This window comes from Mobula birostris, chromosome 6 (assembly GCF_030028105.1).
Source record: "Mobula birostris isolate sMobBir1 chromosome 6, sMobBir1.hap1, whole genome shotgun sequence".
In the NCBI taxonomy this organism is placed as follows: Eukaryota; Metazoa; Chordata; class Chondrichthyes; order Myliobatiformes; family Myliobatidae; genus Mobula; species Mobula birostris.
Window position 1 is genome coordinate 49,961,357 of NC_092375.1, and position 20,193 is coordinate 49,981,549.

General features: G+C 40.8%; 1 protein-coding gene across 1 annotated transcript in view; it reads right to left on the bottom strand.

The window, feature by feature from the left end:
• The window catches only part of atp6ap2 (ATPase H+ transporting accessory protein 2), a 56,167-nt gene that overhangs the window by 35,364 nt on the left and 610 nt on the right, over positions 1 to 20,193 (bottom strand). Inside the window, exons 2-3 of the mRNA XM_072260471.1 lie at positions 15,350 to 15,477; positions 13,606 to 13,734 (exon numbers count right to left, since the gene is read on the bottom strand). Of these exons, the coding sequence (XP_072116572.1) occupies positions 13,606 to 13,734; positions 15,350 to 15,477 (257 nt within the window). The remainder of the gene's footprint in view (positions 1 to 13,605; positions 13,735 to 15,349; positions 15,478 to 20,193) is intronic.

Sequence of the window (20,193 nt, forward strand, 5' to 3'; positions counted from 1 at the left end):
AATCCCGCTATAAGACCATAAGACTATCATTCCCTGTCAAACATTACTAGTCACCAGCAGCCTACCAGAACGTGCTCGCTTTATTCCAACCCATTGCCTCCTGCCAGTCAGCTAATCTTCTATCCAGGCAGGTATCTTTCCTGTAATACCATGGGATCTTACCTTGTTAAGCAGCTGTATGAAAGGCCTTCTGAAAATCCAAGTCAACAACTTCCAGATTCTTTGTCCATCCTGCTTGTTATTTCCTCAAAGAATTTGAACAAATTTGTCAGGCAAGATTTCCCCTGAAGAAAACTATGCTGACTTGGCCTGCTTTATATTGTACCTCCAAGTATTCTGAAACCTCATCATTAATCACATATTTCCAACCACTGAAATCAGGTGAACTGGCCTAAAAGTTCCTTTCTTTTGACTCCATCTCTTCATGAAGAGTGAAGTGACATTTGCAATTTTCCATTCCTCTGGAACCATTCCAGAATCTAGTGATTCTTAAAGGATCATTATTAATGACTCCATAATCTATTCAACTCTTTCAGAACACTGGGATGTAGTCTATCTGGTCCAAGTGATTTATCTACAGTACCTTTAGTAATAGCAACTGCACTCACTTCTACCCCCTATACTGTTAAATTTCTGGTATTCTGCTAGTGTCTTCCATGGTGAAGGCTGAAGCAAACTACTTAGTCAACTCATCTCCCATTACTTCCTCTCCAGCGTCATTTTCCAGTGGTCCGATATCTACTCTCACCTTTCACACTTTATACATCTGAAAAATCTTTTGTAGTGCTGACAGCAGATTCCTTTGTTACAGGAACAGAGACAAGGTTCTGAGGACGTGACAGAGACACCCAGATGGCATGTTGGCTCCCTGGTGCCAGGATCACAGATAGCTTGGATCATTTCCATGGCATTCTCAAGGGCAAGGGTGAGCAGCCAAAAGTCTTGGTACATATTGGCACCAATGACATAGGTAAGGTGAAGAGGTCCTGAAGAGAAATTTTAGGGGGCTAGGTAGAAAGGTGAGAAACAGGACCTCCAGGGTATTAATCTCTGGATTACTGCCTGTGTGCCACATGCCAGTGAGGGTCAGAATTGGATGATTTGGCAGGTGAATGCATGGCTGAGGAACTGGTGCAGGGAGCAGTGGTTCAGATCTATGGATGATTGGGAGCTCTTCTGGGGAAGGTATGACCTGTACAAAAGGGACAAGTTACCCCTGAACCTCAGGGGGTGCAAAATCCTTGTGGGCAGGTTAGCTAGAGTTGTTCAGGTGGGTTTAAATTAATTTGGCAGGGGGATGGGAACCAGAGTGATAATGCTGAAGATGAGCTAATTGGTTTACAGAGGCAATGCGCAGTGAGACAACGAGCAATGACAGTCCAATGATAGAACAAAATTGCAGTCAACAGGATGAGTTGCAAGGTAAAAGGCGGACAAATTCAAAAAGGGTAAATACAGGACAAAGTGATATATTTGAATGTGCGCAGGATATGGAATAAGGTAGATGAACTTGTACCACAGGTACACATTGGCATGTATGTTGTTGATGTAGGCATCACTGAATCATGACTGAAAGAAGATTATAGTTGGGAGCTTCATGTCCAAGGCTATACATTGTATCAAAAGGACAGACAGGAAGAGAGTGGGGGTGGCATTGCCTGATGGTAGTTACAGTTGCTAGAAAAAGTTTGTGAACCCTTCACAATTACCTGGTTTTCTGCACCAATTACTCAAAATGTGGTCTGATCTTAATCTAATCTGCCTAAACTAACAAACAATTGTACTTTTCACGCTTGTATTGAACACATTGTTTAATCAATCACAATCTAGGCTAGATAAAGTATGTGAACCCCTGTATTAAATAACTCGAAGAACCTCCTTCAGCAGTAACAACCTCTACCAAATGCTTCCTACAGAGCTGAACAATGGTGAGGGGGAATTTTAGACCAGTCCTCCATACAAAACTGTTTCAATTCATATTTCTGGGATACTTGCATGAACAGCTCTCCTCAGGTCATGCTACAGCTTCTCAATTGGATTAAGGTCTGGACTCTGACTTGGCCATTCCAAAATGCGAATTTTCTTCTTTTTAACCCATTCTGTTGTTGATTTACTCATATCTTGAATCGTTGTCTTTTTGTATCATCCAACTTCAAATGGTTTCAGGTGACAGTCTGCTACCCTAACATTCTCCTATAAAATGTCTTGACACAATTTTGAATTAATTGTTCCCTCAACGATTGCAAACTGTCCAGACCCTGAAGCAGCAAAGCAGTCCTAAACCATGATGCTCCTTCCACCATGCTCCACAGTCGGGATGAGGTTTTGGTGTTGGCGTTCAGTGCCCTTTTTACTCCAAAGATAGCGGTGTGCATTTCTGCTGAAGTTCAACTCTTGTCTCATCTGTCCACATAACATTGTCTCAGAAGTGTTGTGGAATATCCAGCTGGTCTTTTGCAAACTTGAGATCTGCAGCAATTTTTTTTTTGGAGAGCAGTGGATTCCTCCATTAAGTCCTTTCATGAACACCATTCTTGTTCAGTGTTTTTCTGATAGTGGACCCACAAACAGAGACCTTAACAAGTTTTATAAATTTCTGTAGGTCTTTTGCTGTTACCCATGGCTTTTTTTTCACCTCCTTCAGCACTGCACGTTGTGCTCTTAGTGTAATCTTTGCAGGATGCCCATTCTTGGGAGAGTAGCAACAGTACTGAATTTCCTCCTTTTGTACACAGTTTCTCTTACTGTGGACTGATGGACACTCAGGCCTTAAAAATGCTTTTGTAGCCTTTTCTAGCTTCTTGCATCTCTACAATTCTTCTCAGGTTCTTGGAAAATTGTTGTGATTGAGGCATGGTACACAAACAGATCTTTCTTCAGAAGAGCAGGCTCTGTCAGCACCCTGATTGCGTGTGTCTTTTATATCGGGCAGGGCATGTCTGCAACCCACACCTCCAATCTCATCTCATTGAATAGAACACCTGACTCTAAATTACCCCAGAGGTTCACACACTTTCTTAAAATCTAAACTGGACTGTGATTGCTTCATTGGTGTACTCAGTATTGATGAGAAGTACAATTGTGTGTGTTATTAGTTTAGGCAGATTGTGTTTGTGTAATATTGTGACATAGATGAAAATCAGAGCACATTTTATGAGTAATTAATGCAGAAAACTAGGTAATTGCAAAGGGTTTACAAACTTTTTCTTACAACTGTATATACAGACCCCTAAACAGTCGTAAGGATGTGGTCCACAAATTAAAACAGGGAGGTACAAAATGCATGCCAAAACGGCAATTTCAATATGCAGGCAGATTGGGAAAAATCAGGTTGGTGCTGGATTCCAAGAGGGGGAATTTCTAGAATACTTACAAGATGGCTTTTTAGAGCAGCTCGTAGTTGAATCCACTAGGGCATCAGCTATTCTGCATTGTGTATTGTGCAATGAACCGGATTTGATGAGAGAACTTAATGTAAAAGAACCCTGAAATTTGAGAAGGAGAAGCTAAAGTCAGATGTACAAGTATTACAGTGGAATCAAGGGAATTAAGAGGCACAAGAGAAGAGTTGGCCAGAATTGATTGGGAAAGAACACTGGCAAAGATGACAACAGAGAAGCAATGGCTGGAATTTCTGGAAGCAACTTAGAAGGCACAGTACATGTACATTCCAAAGAGGAAGGTGTATTCTAAAGCAGCAGTCCCCAACCACCAGGCCACAAAGCATGTGCTACCGGGCTGCGAGGGAATGATACGAGTCAGCTGCACCTTCCCTCATTCCCTGTCACGCACTGTTGAACTTGAACATCGGGTTGCCAACTGTCCCATATTTGCCAGAACATCCCGTATATTAGGCTAAATTGGTTTGTCCCATACGGGACCGCCCTTGTCCCGTATTTCCCCCGCTAAGATACAGCGTTCCTATGAAACCTTTCGTGCTGAAATGGCGTAAAGTGAAGAAGCAATTACTATTAATTTATATGGGGAAAACTTTTTGAGCATTCCAAGACTCAAAAAATAACCTACCAAATCATACCAAGTAACACATAAAACCGAAAAATAACACTAACATATTGTAAAAGCAGGAATGATATGATAAATACACAGCCTATATAAAGTAGAAATAATGCATGTACAGTATAGTCCGGAAGACTAAGCCAAAACCGATTTGTGGGTGGAAAAAAAATCGGCACATACGCACTTGCACACGTCACGCATGCGCACACAGGTGCCCGCGCGCAAGGCTTCACGGTCATGGTAGTCTTTCCTGGCGCAAACACAACTGTCCCGGGACTTGACTGCTAATTTTGTCCCTTATGTAGGAGTGAGAAAGTTAGCAACCCTAACTGTAAAAGACGTGTTGAGGTGAGTTTAACCCTGCTTAAACACCGGCACCACCCCCACCCCACCCCCCGGCCCGCAAGAATATTGGCTAACAAGTCAAAGCTACAGAAAAGCCAAAAAAAAAAGGGGGCATGTAATAGAGCAAAAATTAATGGGAAATTTAGAGGATTGGGAAGCTTTCAAAAACCAACAGAAGGCAACTAAAAAGTCATTAAGGTAAGGATGGAATATGAAATCTAGCCAATAATATTAAAGAGGATACCAAAAGTTTCTTCAGATACATAAAGTGTAAAAGAGAGCTGAGAGTGGATATTGGGCCGCTGGAAAATGATGCCAGCGAGGTAGTAATGGTGGACGAGCTGAATAAGTATTTTGCATCAGTCTTCACTGTGGAAGACACTAGCAGGATGGTGGAAGTTCCAGGTGTCAGGGGTTATGAAGTGTGTGAAGTTACCATAACGAGACAGAAGGTTCTTGGGAAACCGAAAGGTCTGAACGTTGATAAGTCACTTGGACAAGATGGTATACACCCCAGAGTTCAGAAAGAGGTGGCTGAAGAGATTCCAGAGGAATTAGTAATGATCTTTCAAGAATCACTAGATTCTGGAATCGTTCCAGAAGATTGGAAAATTGCAAATGTCATTCCACTTTTCAAGAGGGAAGAGAGGCAAAAGAAAGGGAATTATCAGCTAGTTAGTCTGACCTCAGTGGTTGGGAAGATGCTGGAGTCGATTATCAAAGATGAAGTCTCAGGGTACTTGGAGGCACATGATAAAATAGGCCGTAGTCAGCATGTTTTCCTCAAGGGAAAATTTGCCTGACAAATCTGTTGGAACTCCTTGAAGAAATAAAAAGCAGGACAGACAAAGGAGAATCAGATGATTGTGTGTACCTGGATTTTCAGAAGGCCTTGACAAGGTGCCACACAAGGCTGCTTAAGCAGCTACAAGCCCATGGCATTACAGGAAAGGTTCCAGCATGGATAAAGCAGTGGCTGATTGGCAGGAGGCAAAGAGCAGGAATAAAGGGAGCCTTTTCTGGTTCGCTGATGATGACTAGTGGTGTTCCACAGGGGTCTGTGTTGGGATTGATTCTTTTTAAGCTATATGTCAATAATTTGGATGATGGAATTAATGGCTTTGTTGCAAAGTTTGCAAATGATACAAAGATAGGTGGAGGTGCAGGTAGTTCTGAGGAAATGGGGAAGCTACAGAAGAACTTAGATGAGCAGAATGGGCAAAGAAGTGGTAGATGGAATACAGTGTCAGGAACTGTATGGTCATGCACTTTGATGGAAGAAATGAAAGCGGTAACTATTTTCTAAATAAAAAGTAGAAAAATATGAGCTGCAAAGGTACTTGTGTATCCTTGTGCAGGATTTCCTCAAGGTTAATTTGCAGGTAGAATCTGTGGTCAGGAAGGCAAATGCAATCACGAGGAAATCTGCAGATGCTGGAATTTCAAGCAACACACATCGAAGTTGCTGGTGAACGCAGCAGGCCAGGCAGCATCTATAGGAAGAGGTACAGTCGACGTTTTGGGCCGAGATCCTTCATCAGGACTAACTGAAAGAAGAGCTAGTAAGAGATTTGAAAGTGGGATTGTACCTCTTCCTATAGATGCTGCCTGGTCTGCTGCATTCACCAGCAACTTTTATGTATAAGGCAAATGCAATGTTAGCATACATTTCAAGAGGACTAAAGTACAAGGGCAAGGATGTAATGTTGAGGCTTTATAAAGCACTGGTGAGGCCTCACTTGGAGTATTGCAAGCAGTTTTGGGCTCCTTATCTGAGAAAGAATGTGCTGAAACTGGAAAGGATTCAAAGGAAGTTCCGAAAAATGATTCCAGGATTGAATGGCTTGTCATATGAAGAGCATTTGATGGCTCTGGGCCTGTATTCATTGGAATACAGATGAATCAGGGGTGACTTCATTGAAACCTATCAACAGTGAAAGGCCTTGAGAAAGTGGATGTGGAAAGATGATTCCTATGATGAGAGAGTCGAAGAGCAGAAGAGACAGCCTCCAGAATAGAGGGGTGTCCTTTTAGAACAGAGATGAGGAGCAGACTTGATGGACCAAATGGCCTAATTCTGCTCTGATATCTTATGGTCTTAAAATAGAAAGAATGATGTTAGTCAAGTAAGTGAGGGGCCCCTGTCAAACAAGAATGTTAAATATATAACAGTGAAATGGCAAATAATTTAATTTTAACCTGTAATTTACATTAGTTTTCATAGTGGTGGACACTGCAAAAATGCCAAAAAGTGCCTGTTTATACAAGCATGTTATAACCTGTAACAATCCATAAATGATAGTTTATTGGACAAAATGACACCAAGGCAGCCAAATTGTCAGAACATACAGTATTGGCTTGTCTAAAAGAAGTTGCTGCAAAGATCATAGAGGCATTCACTAGGAAGAGGTGCAGTCGACGTTTCAGGACGAAGGGTCTCGGCCTGAAACGTCGACTGCACCTCTTCCTACAGATGCTGCCTGGCCTGCTGCGTTCACCAGCAACTTTGATGTGTGTTGCTTGAATTTCCAGCATCTGCAGAATTCCTGTTGTTTGCGTTTAAATTCACTACTGCGAAGCCTCTTCCGGTGATGCCTACACCGAAGAAGTTTAGATCCTCTCTTCGACGGGAGTTCAGTGAAACCATCTCTCACTGCTCCCCATCTGTAATTTCTTCTGCTCTTCAACTTTTCCACCACACTTTGACTCAGACTTGCTATCACAGCCATATATCCTTTCTTGGAATGTGCCTCTGTCACCAACTTATTCCAGTTGGCTTTAGGATTCGTTTCCAAGCCTCTCAATTTGGACCTTCTGAGGATCCCAGGTACTCACATTTTATTGACTCTGCCTCTCGCCGCTTCTCCCGTCAAGCTCTGAAGGCGACTCTCTCCGCCATGAGGAGGTACTTGGTGTCCTTATCCCAGACCCTTCCACACCTTCGGGACACTTTCTTTGCCGTCTGTAATGGTCCTACCCGTTATTTCATCCTCCGTCGGATTCACGCCTGCAATCGCCATTTTTTTGACTTTGTCATGTTAGGCAAAGATCGCAAGATCCTACATCTACGGACTCCAGAGCCTGCCGGCCCTGACGCTAGCAAGCATGAACTTCAGATTGCGGAAGTCCTGACGAAGGGTCTCGGCCTGAAACGTCGACTGCACCTCTTCCTACAGATGCTGCCTGGCCTGCTGCGTTCACCAGCAACTTTGATGTGTGTTGCTTGAATTTCCAGCATCTGCAGAATTCCTGTTGTTTTTGTTTTTAGAGGCATTCACTAAAGCTTTTCAAAACTACATCCACAAATGTGACCACAAATGTGATACCCTTCTTCACAGAGAAACCAAAGACTAGTTAGTTTATTATTAGCAAGATGCTGGAGTTCATAATCAAAAAAGATGGCCCAAATGTTTCCATGAAAGGAAAATAGGCCAAGATGAATAGATGGGCAATGGCAGACTGTTTTAGGCCAGTGGTCCCCAACAACCAGGCCGCAAAGCATGTGCTACTGGGCCGCGAAGAAAAAATATGATTTGGCGATATGAAATGATACCAGTCAGCTGCACCTTTCCTCATTCCTCATTGTCACGCACTGTTGAACTTGTAATAACCTACCAAATCATAGCAAGTAACACATAAAACCTAAAATAACACTAACATAGAGTAAAAGCAGGAATGATATGATAAATACACAGCCTATATAAAGTAGAAATAATGGATGTACAGTGTAGTTTCACTTAACAGAATTGGGAAGATTAAGCCAAAATCGATTTGTGGGGGGGGGGGGCGGGGGGAGGGAGAGAGAAAAAAAAAAATCAGCACATACACGCATGCGCACCTCATGTATGCGCACATCACGCATATGCACACAGGTGCCTGTGCAAGGCTTCATGGTCAGGGTAAACAGAAGTGTCCTGTATGTGACTGCAACTTTTGTCCCTTATTTGGGAGTGGGAAAGTTGGCAACCCTACTTGAACAACCCCCCCCCCCCGCCCATCCGCAAGAATATTGTCAATATTAAACCGGTCCGTGGTGCAAAAACGGTTGGGGACCCCTGTTTTAGGCCCTCAATGATTTGAAAGAGGGGCAGAATACAAGGTATCCAAATCTACAAGGACACCTAAATGGCTGGATAGACTATGTAAATCAGATACCTCTTTGGAAAATAGAGGTTATCACAGGAAGTATTACTGTTACTGCGGTCTTATCTGAAATACTGTATACAGTTTAGGTCCTCTTATTTTAAAAAGTGCATACTAATGCTGGAGGCTGTCCCAAAGGCAGTCACTTTGTTAATTTCCAAAAATCACTGGGGAGGCTTATCACAAAGTAAAGTCATATTTTTTGGAGTTCAGAAGATCAAAGAGTGATCTTCAGAAAGACAAGATTTTAAGGAGACACAACACAGCAGATGTTGAGGTATTTTCACATTTGCAGAGTCATGAATCAGGGCAAAGTTATAAAACGAGGAACTTCTCTGTTCCTCAAGGGGAACGAAACTAACTTCTCACTAACGCTCACAACACACTGGAGGAACTCAGCAGGTCGGGCGGCATCCATGGAAAAGATTGGTCAACGTTTCGGGCCGGAACCCTTCATCAGGACAGTAGGGGGAAGGGGCAGAGGCCCTATAAAGAAGATGGGTGGAGGGTGGGAAGAAGGCTGGTAGGTTCCAAGTGAAAAACCAGTAAGGGGAAAGATAAAAGGGTGGGGGAAGGGAGGCAGGGAGGTGATAGGCAGGAAAGGAAAAGAAAGAATAGGGGAAGTAGTAGTAGAAGGAGGCGGAACCATGAGGGAGGTGGTAGGCAGCTGGGGGAGGGGGCAGAGTGACATAGGGACAGGGGAAGGGAATTACCAGAAGTTGGAGAATTCTATGTTCATACCCCAAGGGGCTAGAGACTATCTAGACAGTATATGAGGTGTTGCTCCTCCAACCTGAGTTTAGCCTCATCATGGCAGTAGAGGAGGCCATGTATGGACATATCTGAATGGGAATGGGAAGCAGAGTTGAAGTGGGTGGCTACTGGGAGATCCTGTCTGTTTTGGTAGACGGAGCAGAGGTGCTTGACGAAGCGGTCCCCCAATCTGCGTTGGGTTTCACTAATGTAGAGGTGGCTGCACCAGGAGCACCGGATGCAATAGATGACCCCAACAGGCTCACAAGTGAAGTGTTGCCTCACTTGGAAGGACTGTTTGGGGCCCTGAATGGTGGCAAGAGAGGAGGTGTAGGGGCAGGTGTAGCACTTGCGCCTACAGGGATAAGTGCCAGGTGGGAGATCCATGGGGAGGGACGTGTGGACCAGGGAGTCACGGAGGGACCGATCCCTGCGGAAAGTGGAGAGGGAAAGATGTGCTTAGTGGTGGGGTCCTGTTGAAGGTGGCGGAAGTTGCGGAGGATAATGTGCTGGATCCGGAGGCTGGTGGGGTGGTAGGTGAGGACAAAGGGAACTTCTCACTAAGGATGCTAAATATTTGGAATTTTATACCTCAGAGGATTGTCAAGGTTGCAAGCATTTAAATAGATAAATTATTGAAAGAAAGTTTGTAGAATTCAGGATTGCAACTCGCACAAGAGTCAGGTCTTTGAATGACCATATTGAATGTGGGACAGGCTTGAAGAGCCATTTGGATATTTCTTGCTGCTTTTTCTTGTGTCTGCATTCATCCTTAATCAAAACATATGCAGAGCAAAGCTATCTCTGGCTCCAGTTTCAAAAATAGTCCCTTTATTCTCCACCTGTTTCTCAGGATAGTTGGACTATTCAACACAAATTTTGCTTCAAATTGTTTGTAATATTTCATTATAATAAAACTCGGGTCAAAGATGGACTGCATAACAAAACATTAATTCTACATCAGAAACATCATTGTAGAGTAGTTTCTTTGTGCAGTTGTTATAAAATTAATACACCACAAATATAGAAGCATTGGCAGTTAACTTTATCCTGCTGCACGCCTCAAAATAGTTTGGATGCGGTTAATGTTCTGTCGCCATCTTAACGATCAACATCAATTTCACAGGCAGAGTTCAGTTCTTCAGGAAGTTTCTTTGCAACCGTATATTGCACACAAAACCACCAACTGTGTATAAAGTTTGACTTAGCTACCATCTTAAAGCTCAATTATCAGTCAAGGAAAACCAACACATTTTCATAAAATCTAAATCAAAATACTGAGTTTTAAAAACTTTATGATCAAGGCTACTACTTTAGAGACTATTTGAAATGATTATAGGTGGCAAGATAACAATACAAATAATAAAATAATGCTCTATATAAAATAGAACAATGGAAAAGCAATGAAGTGCATTAATTTCGCAAACACGAGGAAATCTGCAGATGCTGGAAATTCAAGCAACTCACACAAAATGCTGGTGGAACGCAGCAGGCCAGGCAGCATCTATAGGAAGAGGTACAGTCCTGACAAAGGGTCTCGCCCTGAAACGTTGACTGTACCTCTTCCTATAGATACTGCCTGGTCTGCTGCGTTCCACCAGCATTTTGTGTGTGTTAAATGAATTAATTTGATTTTTTTTTTTAAACTTTTAAACAACAAATTGTATAATTTTTAAAATACGATGCTATGTAGAATTGTTGCAGAATTTATACAGTATGGCGTGAAAAGTTGGAACCAAAGTGTCACTTCAGGCGAAGTCTGACATAATTGGATTAAGATCTACAAATTAAAATTTAATAGCTTATATAGATATTAAGCATATTGCATCTGTGTCCCATCTTGAACATTATCTTTGATAAAAAAATTTAAGTTTTCCGTGTACAGTCTATCATGTCAATACTGTGGTTGTAATGCATTTTACATTTTCAATCAGGGAACCAGTAAAGCATGTCTCAGTGTTCATAGATTGCAGTAAATTTTCCAATACAACCATTTTCATAAAATTTCTAAAATTTGTAGTAATCAAGATAGATCACAAGGGTTGGGTGTTGGAAAGTAAGAAAATATAGAGATGTGCTTTTAATTGATTATGGAAAGAGACTTGGAGGCAATAAACGTTAGCACAAAATGAAAATTTTCTCTGCTGCATCCTCGTATGTAATTTTTGACTTTACATTATGCACGATTTAAAAAGTGAACGAGTTTTATCAGTATATCAATCTCTAATTAACTTCCTATAACTCTGCCTAAAAATTATACATAGTATATAACTGCATGTTCAAGTTACATTACTGTAATTATTTTACCAGCTTACTTCCAATGTTAAATTTGGAATATTACTTTAAATTAATTTGGCCTACCAGGACTACAAAACAAATAGAAATTAGCGAAAAGCAATTTAACAGTTATAGAATTGTTTACAATTTTAAAAATAGTTGGGAGTAAGCCAAAAGACAAATAACTACAAATAAATTTTAGTAAGAAAAATTGCTTTATGACAGATTTGTCATACTAGACAGTATGGATGACATGGCTTAATGTCTCTTTTTGCTTAGACAGTTTCAATTATGTCTTGCTGCTATTCCACTTCTGTGGGTACAAGTTGATCGGTAATTTCAACAGGTGATCTGCAGGTTCTGCTACAGGTGGAGCAGGTGGATGTTTAGTTTAGGAGGTTCATTCTTACGTTTACACCAGGCTGCATCATTGAAGACCAAAGAGGGGCCCTCAGTACTATTGCAAATGCTTCTGCACTAACTTGTAACCACTGAAATCAGTGGTGGTGTTACACCTTTTCAGGCAAGGTTGTGAGGATATCCTTAAATATTTTCCCTATCCACCTGATAAACTCCTCTTGACTTTTTTTGAATAAAATGTTTATTTCTGGAGTTTGGTGTCAAACATACAAAACAACACTGCTTTGTCAATGAAGCTGATTTTGAGTGTAATTAGGACCTAAATGTTGATGTGGCCTGGAGAGGACATTTGTTGGTTTATTTACAAGAGAGCAAGAAACACCACTCCCAGCAGACTATTAGCTTAAGGCCAGGTTGAAGATCTTAATCATCTAACACCCCCTTCCTTAGACAGTCAAAGATTGTGCTAGTGTACTAAAGATGATGGTGAGTATCAGAAACTGTTCATGAAATATAGGTAGGAGTCTGTGTTTTCCAGAATCTCACTGTGTACCTTACTTATCAAAGGGCAGTGTTGTTTGCAGGGGCAGGTTAATAGAAGTCATTTGTTTTATTAATGTTAAGTGCAAGACCCATCGACTTGTAAACATCAGATGATCTGGTGCAGTTCAGTCAAGGTTGGGATGTCCTTGGAGATAGAAAGGAGGTGAAATAGGCTGAAGTTCCATTCCAATAGGACAATTAGAGCAAAGTACAAGGAAAATATATTGGCACAAAAGTTCAACTACATTCTGTACTGAGACTGGACATGTTGAAGATCCACTGGTTAAGATTTGATTTCCATCACAGTCTATGCAAAATAGAGATAAATTCCTGCAGGTAGTGATACTTATTAACACTGCTCAAAAGTCTCTCCAAAGGAAAAGTCTAAGGCTTTAGAGAGATCATAAAGGCCATGCAAATAGTGGCCGGTGTGGTTTCCTACATTTTTCTGACTCGCGCAGTGAAGATCAAGTCCGAATGGATAAAATTGATCTGTGATCGGAAAAGCAGATCATTAACCATGGGGAGATGGCCAAGGACCCTGATGATTTTTTTTCAATGCGACAAACAGTAGGGAGACCACCACTATTTTTCATTCGTAGTTGGGTAGTGCTTTGGGTATTGGAGTACAAATTACCTCAATGGCGCTGAAGGATCTGTGCAAGCCCTTTGGAGATTAGTATCTTACAAGAGAAATGGTGTGCAATTTTCAGAAAGTTCTTTAGCCACATGAAATTATAGGGCAATGAGAAATTAAATTCTCCCAATCCAGATGCAGTAAGCCTTGTTTAGCCAACTTACAAAACCTAACATTTCCTTTGCTTGATTCTAGAGCAGACTCAACCACTAACCAAACTGGGAAGCATACAAGCAGAATTCAATTGACTTTCCCATTTAAAGTGAGATATATTTAAACACAATGCAAATTAGTTAACTGTACTCAAAGTATCCATCATAGTAACAATTGTACATTTACAGTCAATAGAAGTTATAGTACTTATGTTTTTTTCATGTGTTACTTTTCTAAAAGTTTGTATTTTGAGATCTGTTCAATGTTTTGAGTTCAACAGTTTCTGAAGTTAAACATGGGTATACTGCTAGGATTCAATTTATAATAAAGCAATATCTCCATCATACATTACACAAACTTCTGAAAGAACTACTTACATTTTCAACAATGTACGAAAGTCCACTCTTAGGCAAAACCAGCCGTTCGATGCCCCTCACAATTACCAAAAAGTTGGCACGTGGTCGGTGAAACAAGCTCCCAACAGCAAGTCCAGACCATGGAAGATCCTTTCCAAAAAAAAAAAAAAAAAAAACAAAGTAGTTTTTTTTTGGTGTACCCAGACAAATCTGAAGATTGTTTTTTCCATATAGTGTTGTACATTTAAAGTAGAAACAATCTTAATTTTCTTCCCACTGTTCTATGGTGCCTATATTTGCATAAAAACCAAAAGATGGCCATACAAATGAAAACTATAACCAGCCTTCCTATGACTCAAGTCAAACAAGAACTTCACAAAGAATTAGCATTTTATTAATTTGCTTTTCTAATACTACTGCTAGCTTGCTATTTCACCCTGCCCCCCCATAGCCTATCCCTCCCCCACCTCTGCCCACAGAAGGAAAATAGAAAAAGATAATAATTGAGAAAGTAAATGCTTATTGTGATGGATTGGGAGAAAGGATGAAAACAGTGAAATGAGATCCAAACATTTTATGATGTGGATTTACAGTAATAATACTCCTTTTTTTTTAAAAAGAGCGAATGAAATCAACATCAGGTCCTGTTTTCTTGTATCAAATTACTGGACCAATCTATTTTTAGATATCCGCTAGGTGAATCTGACATTCTGAACATTGGTCCAGTCTATGTGTAGTTTTTCTGAATGTACTGTAGCAATTCCAGTCAGCTTTACATCACTTTCCTAACATCAGTGAGCAACCAGATTCATGGAAATACCAACAAATTCTCCATACTCACAATGATTACAGATCTGTCCTATTGTTTCAACATTGGACATATAATAGTATGATGTTTTGATTCCACAAATAGCCTGTGCTCCATGTAGTTGATTGCAAATAGAGTGTGATGTTCAGTGGATGGAAAAAAAAAGGTCAGGAAAAGGTGAATTCGTGGACCATCCATATACCAAATTATCAAATTAATTTGTGGGTGCCTTGTGCTTTCTCAAATATTCTGAGCCACGAAGTAACAATTAGCTCCACCAAGAATGAAAATTTGCTGATCACTGAATAAAAACAGAAAAGCAGTATCTGTGAAGAAATATGATATGATAATATTTCAGGTCAATTTCCTTGTAGAGCCATTTCCCTCTCCTGGAGCTACATCATCCACTCAGTATTTCCAGCATTTTATGCCCCAGGTTTGAATTTACAGCACTTGTATAATTTCACTCTTGTGCAAACATATGCATGAGAGAAACATGCTAATTTACAGTGCAATCAAATTTACAGCTTCCCAGGTTTCTCTCTTGGTGCATATTGCACAGTGTCACTATAAAAGAGCTTCAGCAGAGCACATTTCTGGCCCAGATTTTTTGTGGATAGCAAAAGGTGAAGGGCACTAGTCATTCTCACATTTACCTTGTTTAAACCTTCCATGGCATATAACCTAAGAGCATGCAGTTATTAGAAATACAGAGAAAAAAAATTCATAAGTAACTTTCCTACTTCATGTTTGATGGGCCAATTACTACTACAATTCATGAATGTACTAAGAGTTAAATCATAATTTAGAATGTGATTTCTTTGGAGTAGATATTTATAGGTCAAAAACAAATCTAGTTTCATTGCATAAATTTAACATACTAAGCATAGTTAATTCCTAGCATTTTGGTAATAAATCAAATTTCACACGAACACATAAACAAAAAGTGTCATTTACCTCCTCGACTGAAAATCCCATCGACAAAGACACAACATCTGGAATACGGACTCCGGGCAGAGGCCCTGCATTTTGGAAGTGGACAGACTGCGAAGCCCTCAATATGCTGAATTCATCACTAAACACTCCTGTAAAATAGATGTGGGAAAGAACAAAGAAGAAAATGAGAAAGAATTTTAGAAGTTCATTGAAAGCTTTCAAATTAAATTAGAATATGAAATCATCTTTTAGAAGATAAGACTGAAAAAGAATGTTCTACTGAGATAATTTGGCTACAAAATGAGCAGAATAAATGCACGAGGTCTTTAAAATCATAATCAATGTGGACCAAGAGCTATGCTCTTGACCAAAAGGCTCCAGTTTCTATATATGCATTAGTGACCAGAAAACTCCACTTTGCAAGCAAAACAAGTGCCACATCTGCCCCTACACCTCCTCCCTCATTAACATTCAGGGCCCCGAATAGTCCTTCCAGGTGAGGCAACATTTCACCTCCAAGTTGCTGGTGAATGCAGCAGGCCAGGCAGCATCTCTAGGAAGAGGTACAGTCAATGTTTCGGGCAGAGACCCTTCCTCAGGACTAACTGAAAGAAGAGCTAGTAAGAGATTTGAAAGTGGGAGGGGGAGGGGCTATATTTTAATTCCACTTCCCATTCCCATTCTGATATGTCTATCCACGGCCTCCTCTACTGTAAAGATGAAGCCACACTCAGGTTGGAGGAACAACACCTTATATTCCCTCTGGGTAGCCTCCAACCTGATGGCATGAACACTGACTTCTCAAACTTCCACTAATGCCCCACCTCCCCCTCGTACCCCATCTGTTATTCATTTATATACACACATTCTTTTTCTCTCTCTCTCCTTTTTCTCCCTGTCCCCTTCACTATACCCCTTGCCCACCCTCTGGTCCCCCCCCACTTTTCTTTCTCCCTAGGCCTCCTGTCCTATGATCCTCTCATATCCCTTTTGCCAATCACCTGTCCAGCTCTTGGCTCCATCCCTCCCCCTCCTGTCTTCTCCTATCATTTTGGATCTCCCCCTCCCCCTCTCAAATCTCTTACTAGCTCTTCCTTCAGTTAGTCCTGACGAAGGGTCTTGGCCCGAAACGTCGACTGTACCTCCTCCTGGAGATGCTGCCTGTCCTGCTGCGTTCACCAGCAACTTTTATGTGTGTTGCTTGAAATTCCAACATCTGCAGATTTCCTTGTGTCAACATTTCACCTCTATTGGGTTTATCTACTGTATCCAGTGCAGCCTCCTGGATGTCACTGAGACCTGACACAGATTGGGAGACTGCTTCATTGAGCACCTAAGCTCCGTCCACCAGAAGCGGGATCTCCTGAAGGCCATCCTTTTCATTTCAATTCTACTTCTCATTCCCATTCTGACATGTCAGCCTATGGTAACCGCCTCCCCCTCTCAACATTCCCATTTCCCTCTCTCACCTTATCTCTTTACCTGTCCATCACGTCCTTCTGGTACTCCTGCCCCTTCCCTTTGCTCCAAGGTCTTCTACCCTTTCCTATCAGATTCCCTCTCTTCCAGCCCCTTTTACTTTCACCAATCAACTTCCCAGCTCTTTACTTCACCCCTCCCCCAGTTTCACCTATCACCTACCACATTACACTTTCCCCCACCTTCTTACTTTGACTTCTCCCCTTCCTTTACAGTCCTGAAGAATGGTCTTGGTCTGAAACACTGATGGTTTCCTCTTTTCCAAAGATGTTTCCTGGCCTGCTGAGCTCCTCCAGCATTCTCTGTGTTGCTTTGGATCTCCAGCATCTGCAGATTTTCTCATGATAGTGAATCTCCAGTTTCAATTCCCAATTAGGGCAAAGTTAATTGATCTTAATCTACAAACCAATTGGGTCAACTTTATTGTTATCTCTGGCCATGAGCTGGGAAGAATGTCAAAAAAAAACAACAGTAGATCCCTTTCTTTCTATTATGTCTGCTGCTTGAGTGGGTGGATGTCTGGCAAGGCAGGTGGGATGATTTTATGATTTTGACCTCATGGTACTTACCTTGCATTCTTCTGCATGATAAACAAAACACCTCTTGTGAATCTGGATCCAGAATTAAACATTCAAGGAGGAAAAGTAATGGTAAAAACAAATCAGAACTACATTCATACTAAAAGGCACAAGTGATCTTGCAACCAACATATCGGATCTAAGCTGTACAGCCATGTCACTTTTACATGCAGCTGGTAATGCATGTAAAAGCTTCAAGAAAAAGCCAATTTTTGACTGGCCTTGTGTCACTTCCCAAAGTATTTTGCTTCACTTTCTGTGAAGCAAAGTAGCTCATGTGGAAACACCTTCTCTCAAATAATAGGTTTGATTATATATGCAATACTGATAGACAGTAGTTAGGTTTCACGGCATTGTTATCCAATCTGCAAATCATGACCAGCTGGGCCCTCCATTGGTCATAACTAACTGTGAGCATTCCATTATAGCTGTCTACATAATACACAAGCCAGGACAATACAATATGGAGACCAAGTTGTTGCCCCTGCACCAGGCTCATCCTCTTCCCGCAGCTGATGAATCCAAAGGAAAAAAAGATGCAGATATGGTTTGGCACCAGGGGCATCGCAGGGATTGCCAGTCAACTCCTGCTTTCTCCTCAGGGTAACCCCTGAAGCCTGCCCCATGAGTGGTTATAGCTACAAGGCAGCAGAGATTTGAGATCAGAGTTTTCCTTCTCCTAAATGAGCCTCCAACCATGACAAGCCCCAGAAGCATCTGGTTTTAAGGCACCAGCCAGTAACCCACCTTTGCTCCTTCTCCCATCAGTAGAAATGGTTCCACCAGGCTTCGTAGCTAAGCCACACGTGGAGGCCAGAAGCTGAACAATTGCCAGTGACTTATTGAGACACACGCCATTGGAAGCATTTAATAGGCAACAGGAGCTGATCCCCACTTTCCCCCCAGCAATGACAACCTTAAGAACCAGGGCATGAAATACTATTTTAAACAGAGGGCCAGGATCTTTCTGGTATTCTGTATGAACAGTCCAGTGCCTGGTGAATTCTGTTTCAAAGTGATATAGAAAGAGCTGTGTACACACATCTACTGATGCTTCTGGACACATCTTCAGTGATGTTCCTGGAATCATCCGGTGTTTCGGGTCTTTCAACATCATACAACCTCCTCCAGGTGACTCAGGCGGGGCTGATGAGACCCCAGCTTGTGTCCAGATGGCCAGCTACTTATGATTCCATGGCTCCCCTCTTTTGAGCCATAGCCATCTTGAGGCCCTCTCTGCTGCATCGATTACAAAAAAAAAATCTGATCATACATTCATTTATCTTTTCTGCGATTTCATGTGCCAATTGGTAACCATTTTTAACTAAAACAAGAGTTGTGGAAGAGCGACTATTGTAATTGCTGATATGAAAAGCTGATGTAAAATATACATTTATTAAGATTGACTACTGACACCAATGCTGTCCATTACCATTGAATATAGCTGGTATATTGTCAGAATTTACAAAGGTATGCCATTTCATTTCATCCATGTTGAGAAAAAGAACTTTCATATAGTCCAATAAGCTGGATACACTATTTGAATAGAACAGAAACAGTACTGGAATAATACTGTACTCTTAAAAGGCTGAAATTTCAGTATTTTTGTGGATTTTACAACTGTATGAGACAATGCAGGGAATTTTTAAATCTAACAAATCTGAAGTGAGGTTTCTTAGTCCACATTGATCAGATTAGATTGCACTGCAAACAAATCTACAGTGATCTCAACTGTTTGTAACTAGATTTCAAAAGTAGAATACATCAACTCACTGACAATTAGTTTTTCAAATAGAATCTTAATTAAATCTCAAACTCTCCATGCTTAACCAATCCTGTAATGCACTAGGATACAAAATGTACCAATATGAAACCATAAATGTTCATAGCTGCAGATACTATTACTCCCTGAGACAAAGTTTATATTTTAACTATAATCATGCAAAAACTACCGAAAGTAATGGGTTAATTCAAAATGAATGCATTTTTAAATTTATTACATTTCACCCAGTTAATAAAGATGCAAAAGTAGAAACTATCAAGGTGACTTTTAAAATGGATTATTGCCATAACATACTGCATATTCCAGCAAGTGAAAACAAGTTAAAACCAGCATTTTGTGACAAATAAAATTTTAAATTACAGTTGTGAAACAAATCTTCAGAGCCTCAATGCATTGTATGCCCAATTAACTACTTTTGAAATGTAGTCACAAGTGATATGGTAGAATAATGATCTTGTTACTGGGCTAGCATTCAGAGGCAGGAACTACTGATATTTAAATTCTACTACAGCACCCAGAGACATGGCAGATAACAATGATGATGCCAGCAGCCAGAAAATTTAAAGTGATTTAATAAATTTGAATTTAAACTATAATTTTAGCTATCAAAATTACATTGCTACAAATACCTATTGGCTCACTAAAGTCCTTCAGGCAAAGATGACAGATTTTCTCGTCTACTTTGCAGACTAGAACATAATGACTTCACAAGTGTCTCTAAAATCCAAATGGTTCCAGTTTTGTCTCCTCTTCCTTTCTTAACCTGCATTCTTACATCAGCCATCAGTACCTTTAATCTTGGGAATTTTAAAAGACACCACTGAAGTTCCCATTTTCTCTGTTGAAATCAAATCTAGTGAATACATCTACTTTTAGTCGTCTAAATTTAACAGTACATTAATTTACGAATATTGTTTAAACTTCACTCCCATTTGGTTCTTGATACCTTCTAAACGAAACGAAAACCACAGGAGTCACTTGTCCCCTCACAACCACTATATTTTTCAGTTGAATAACACTGCAGT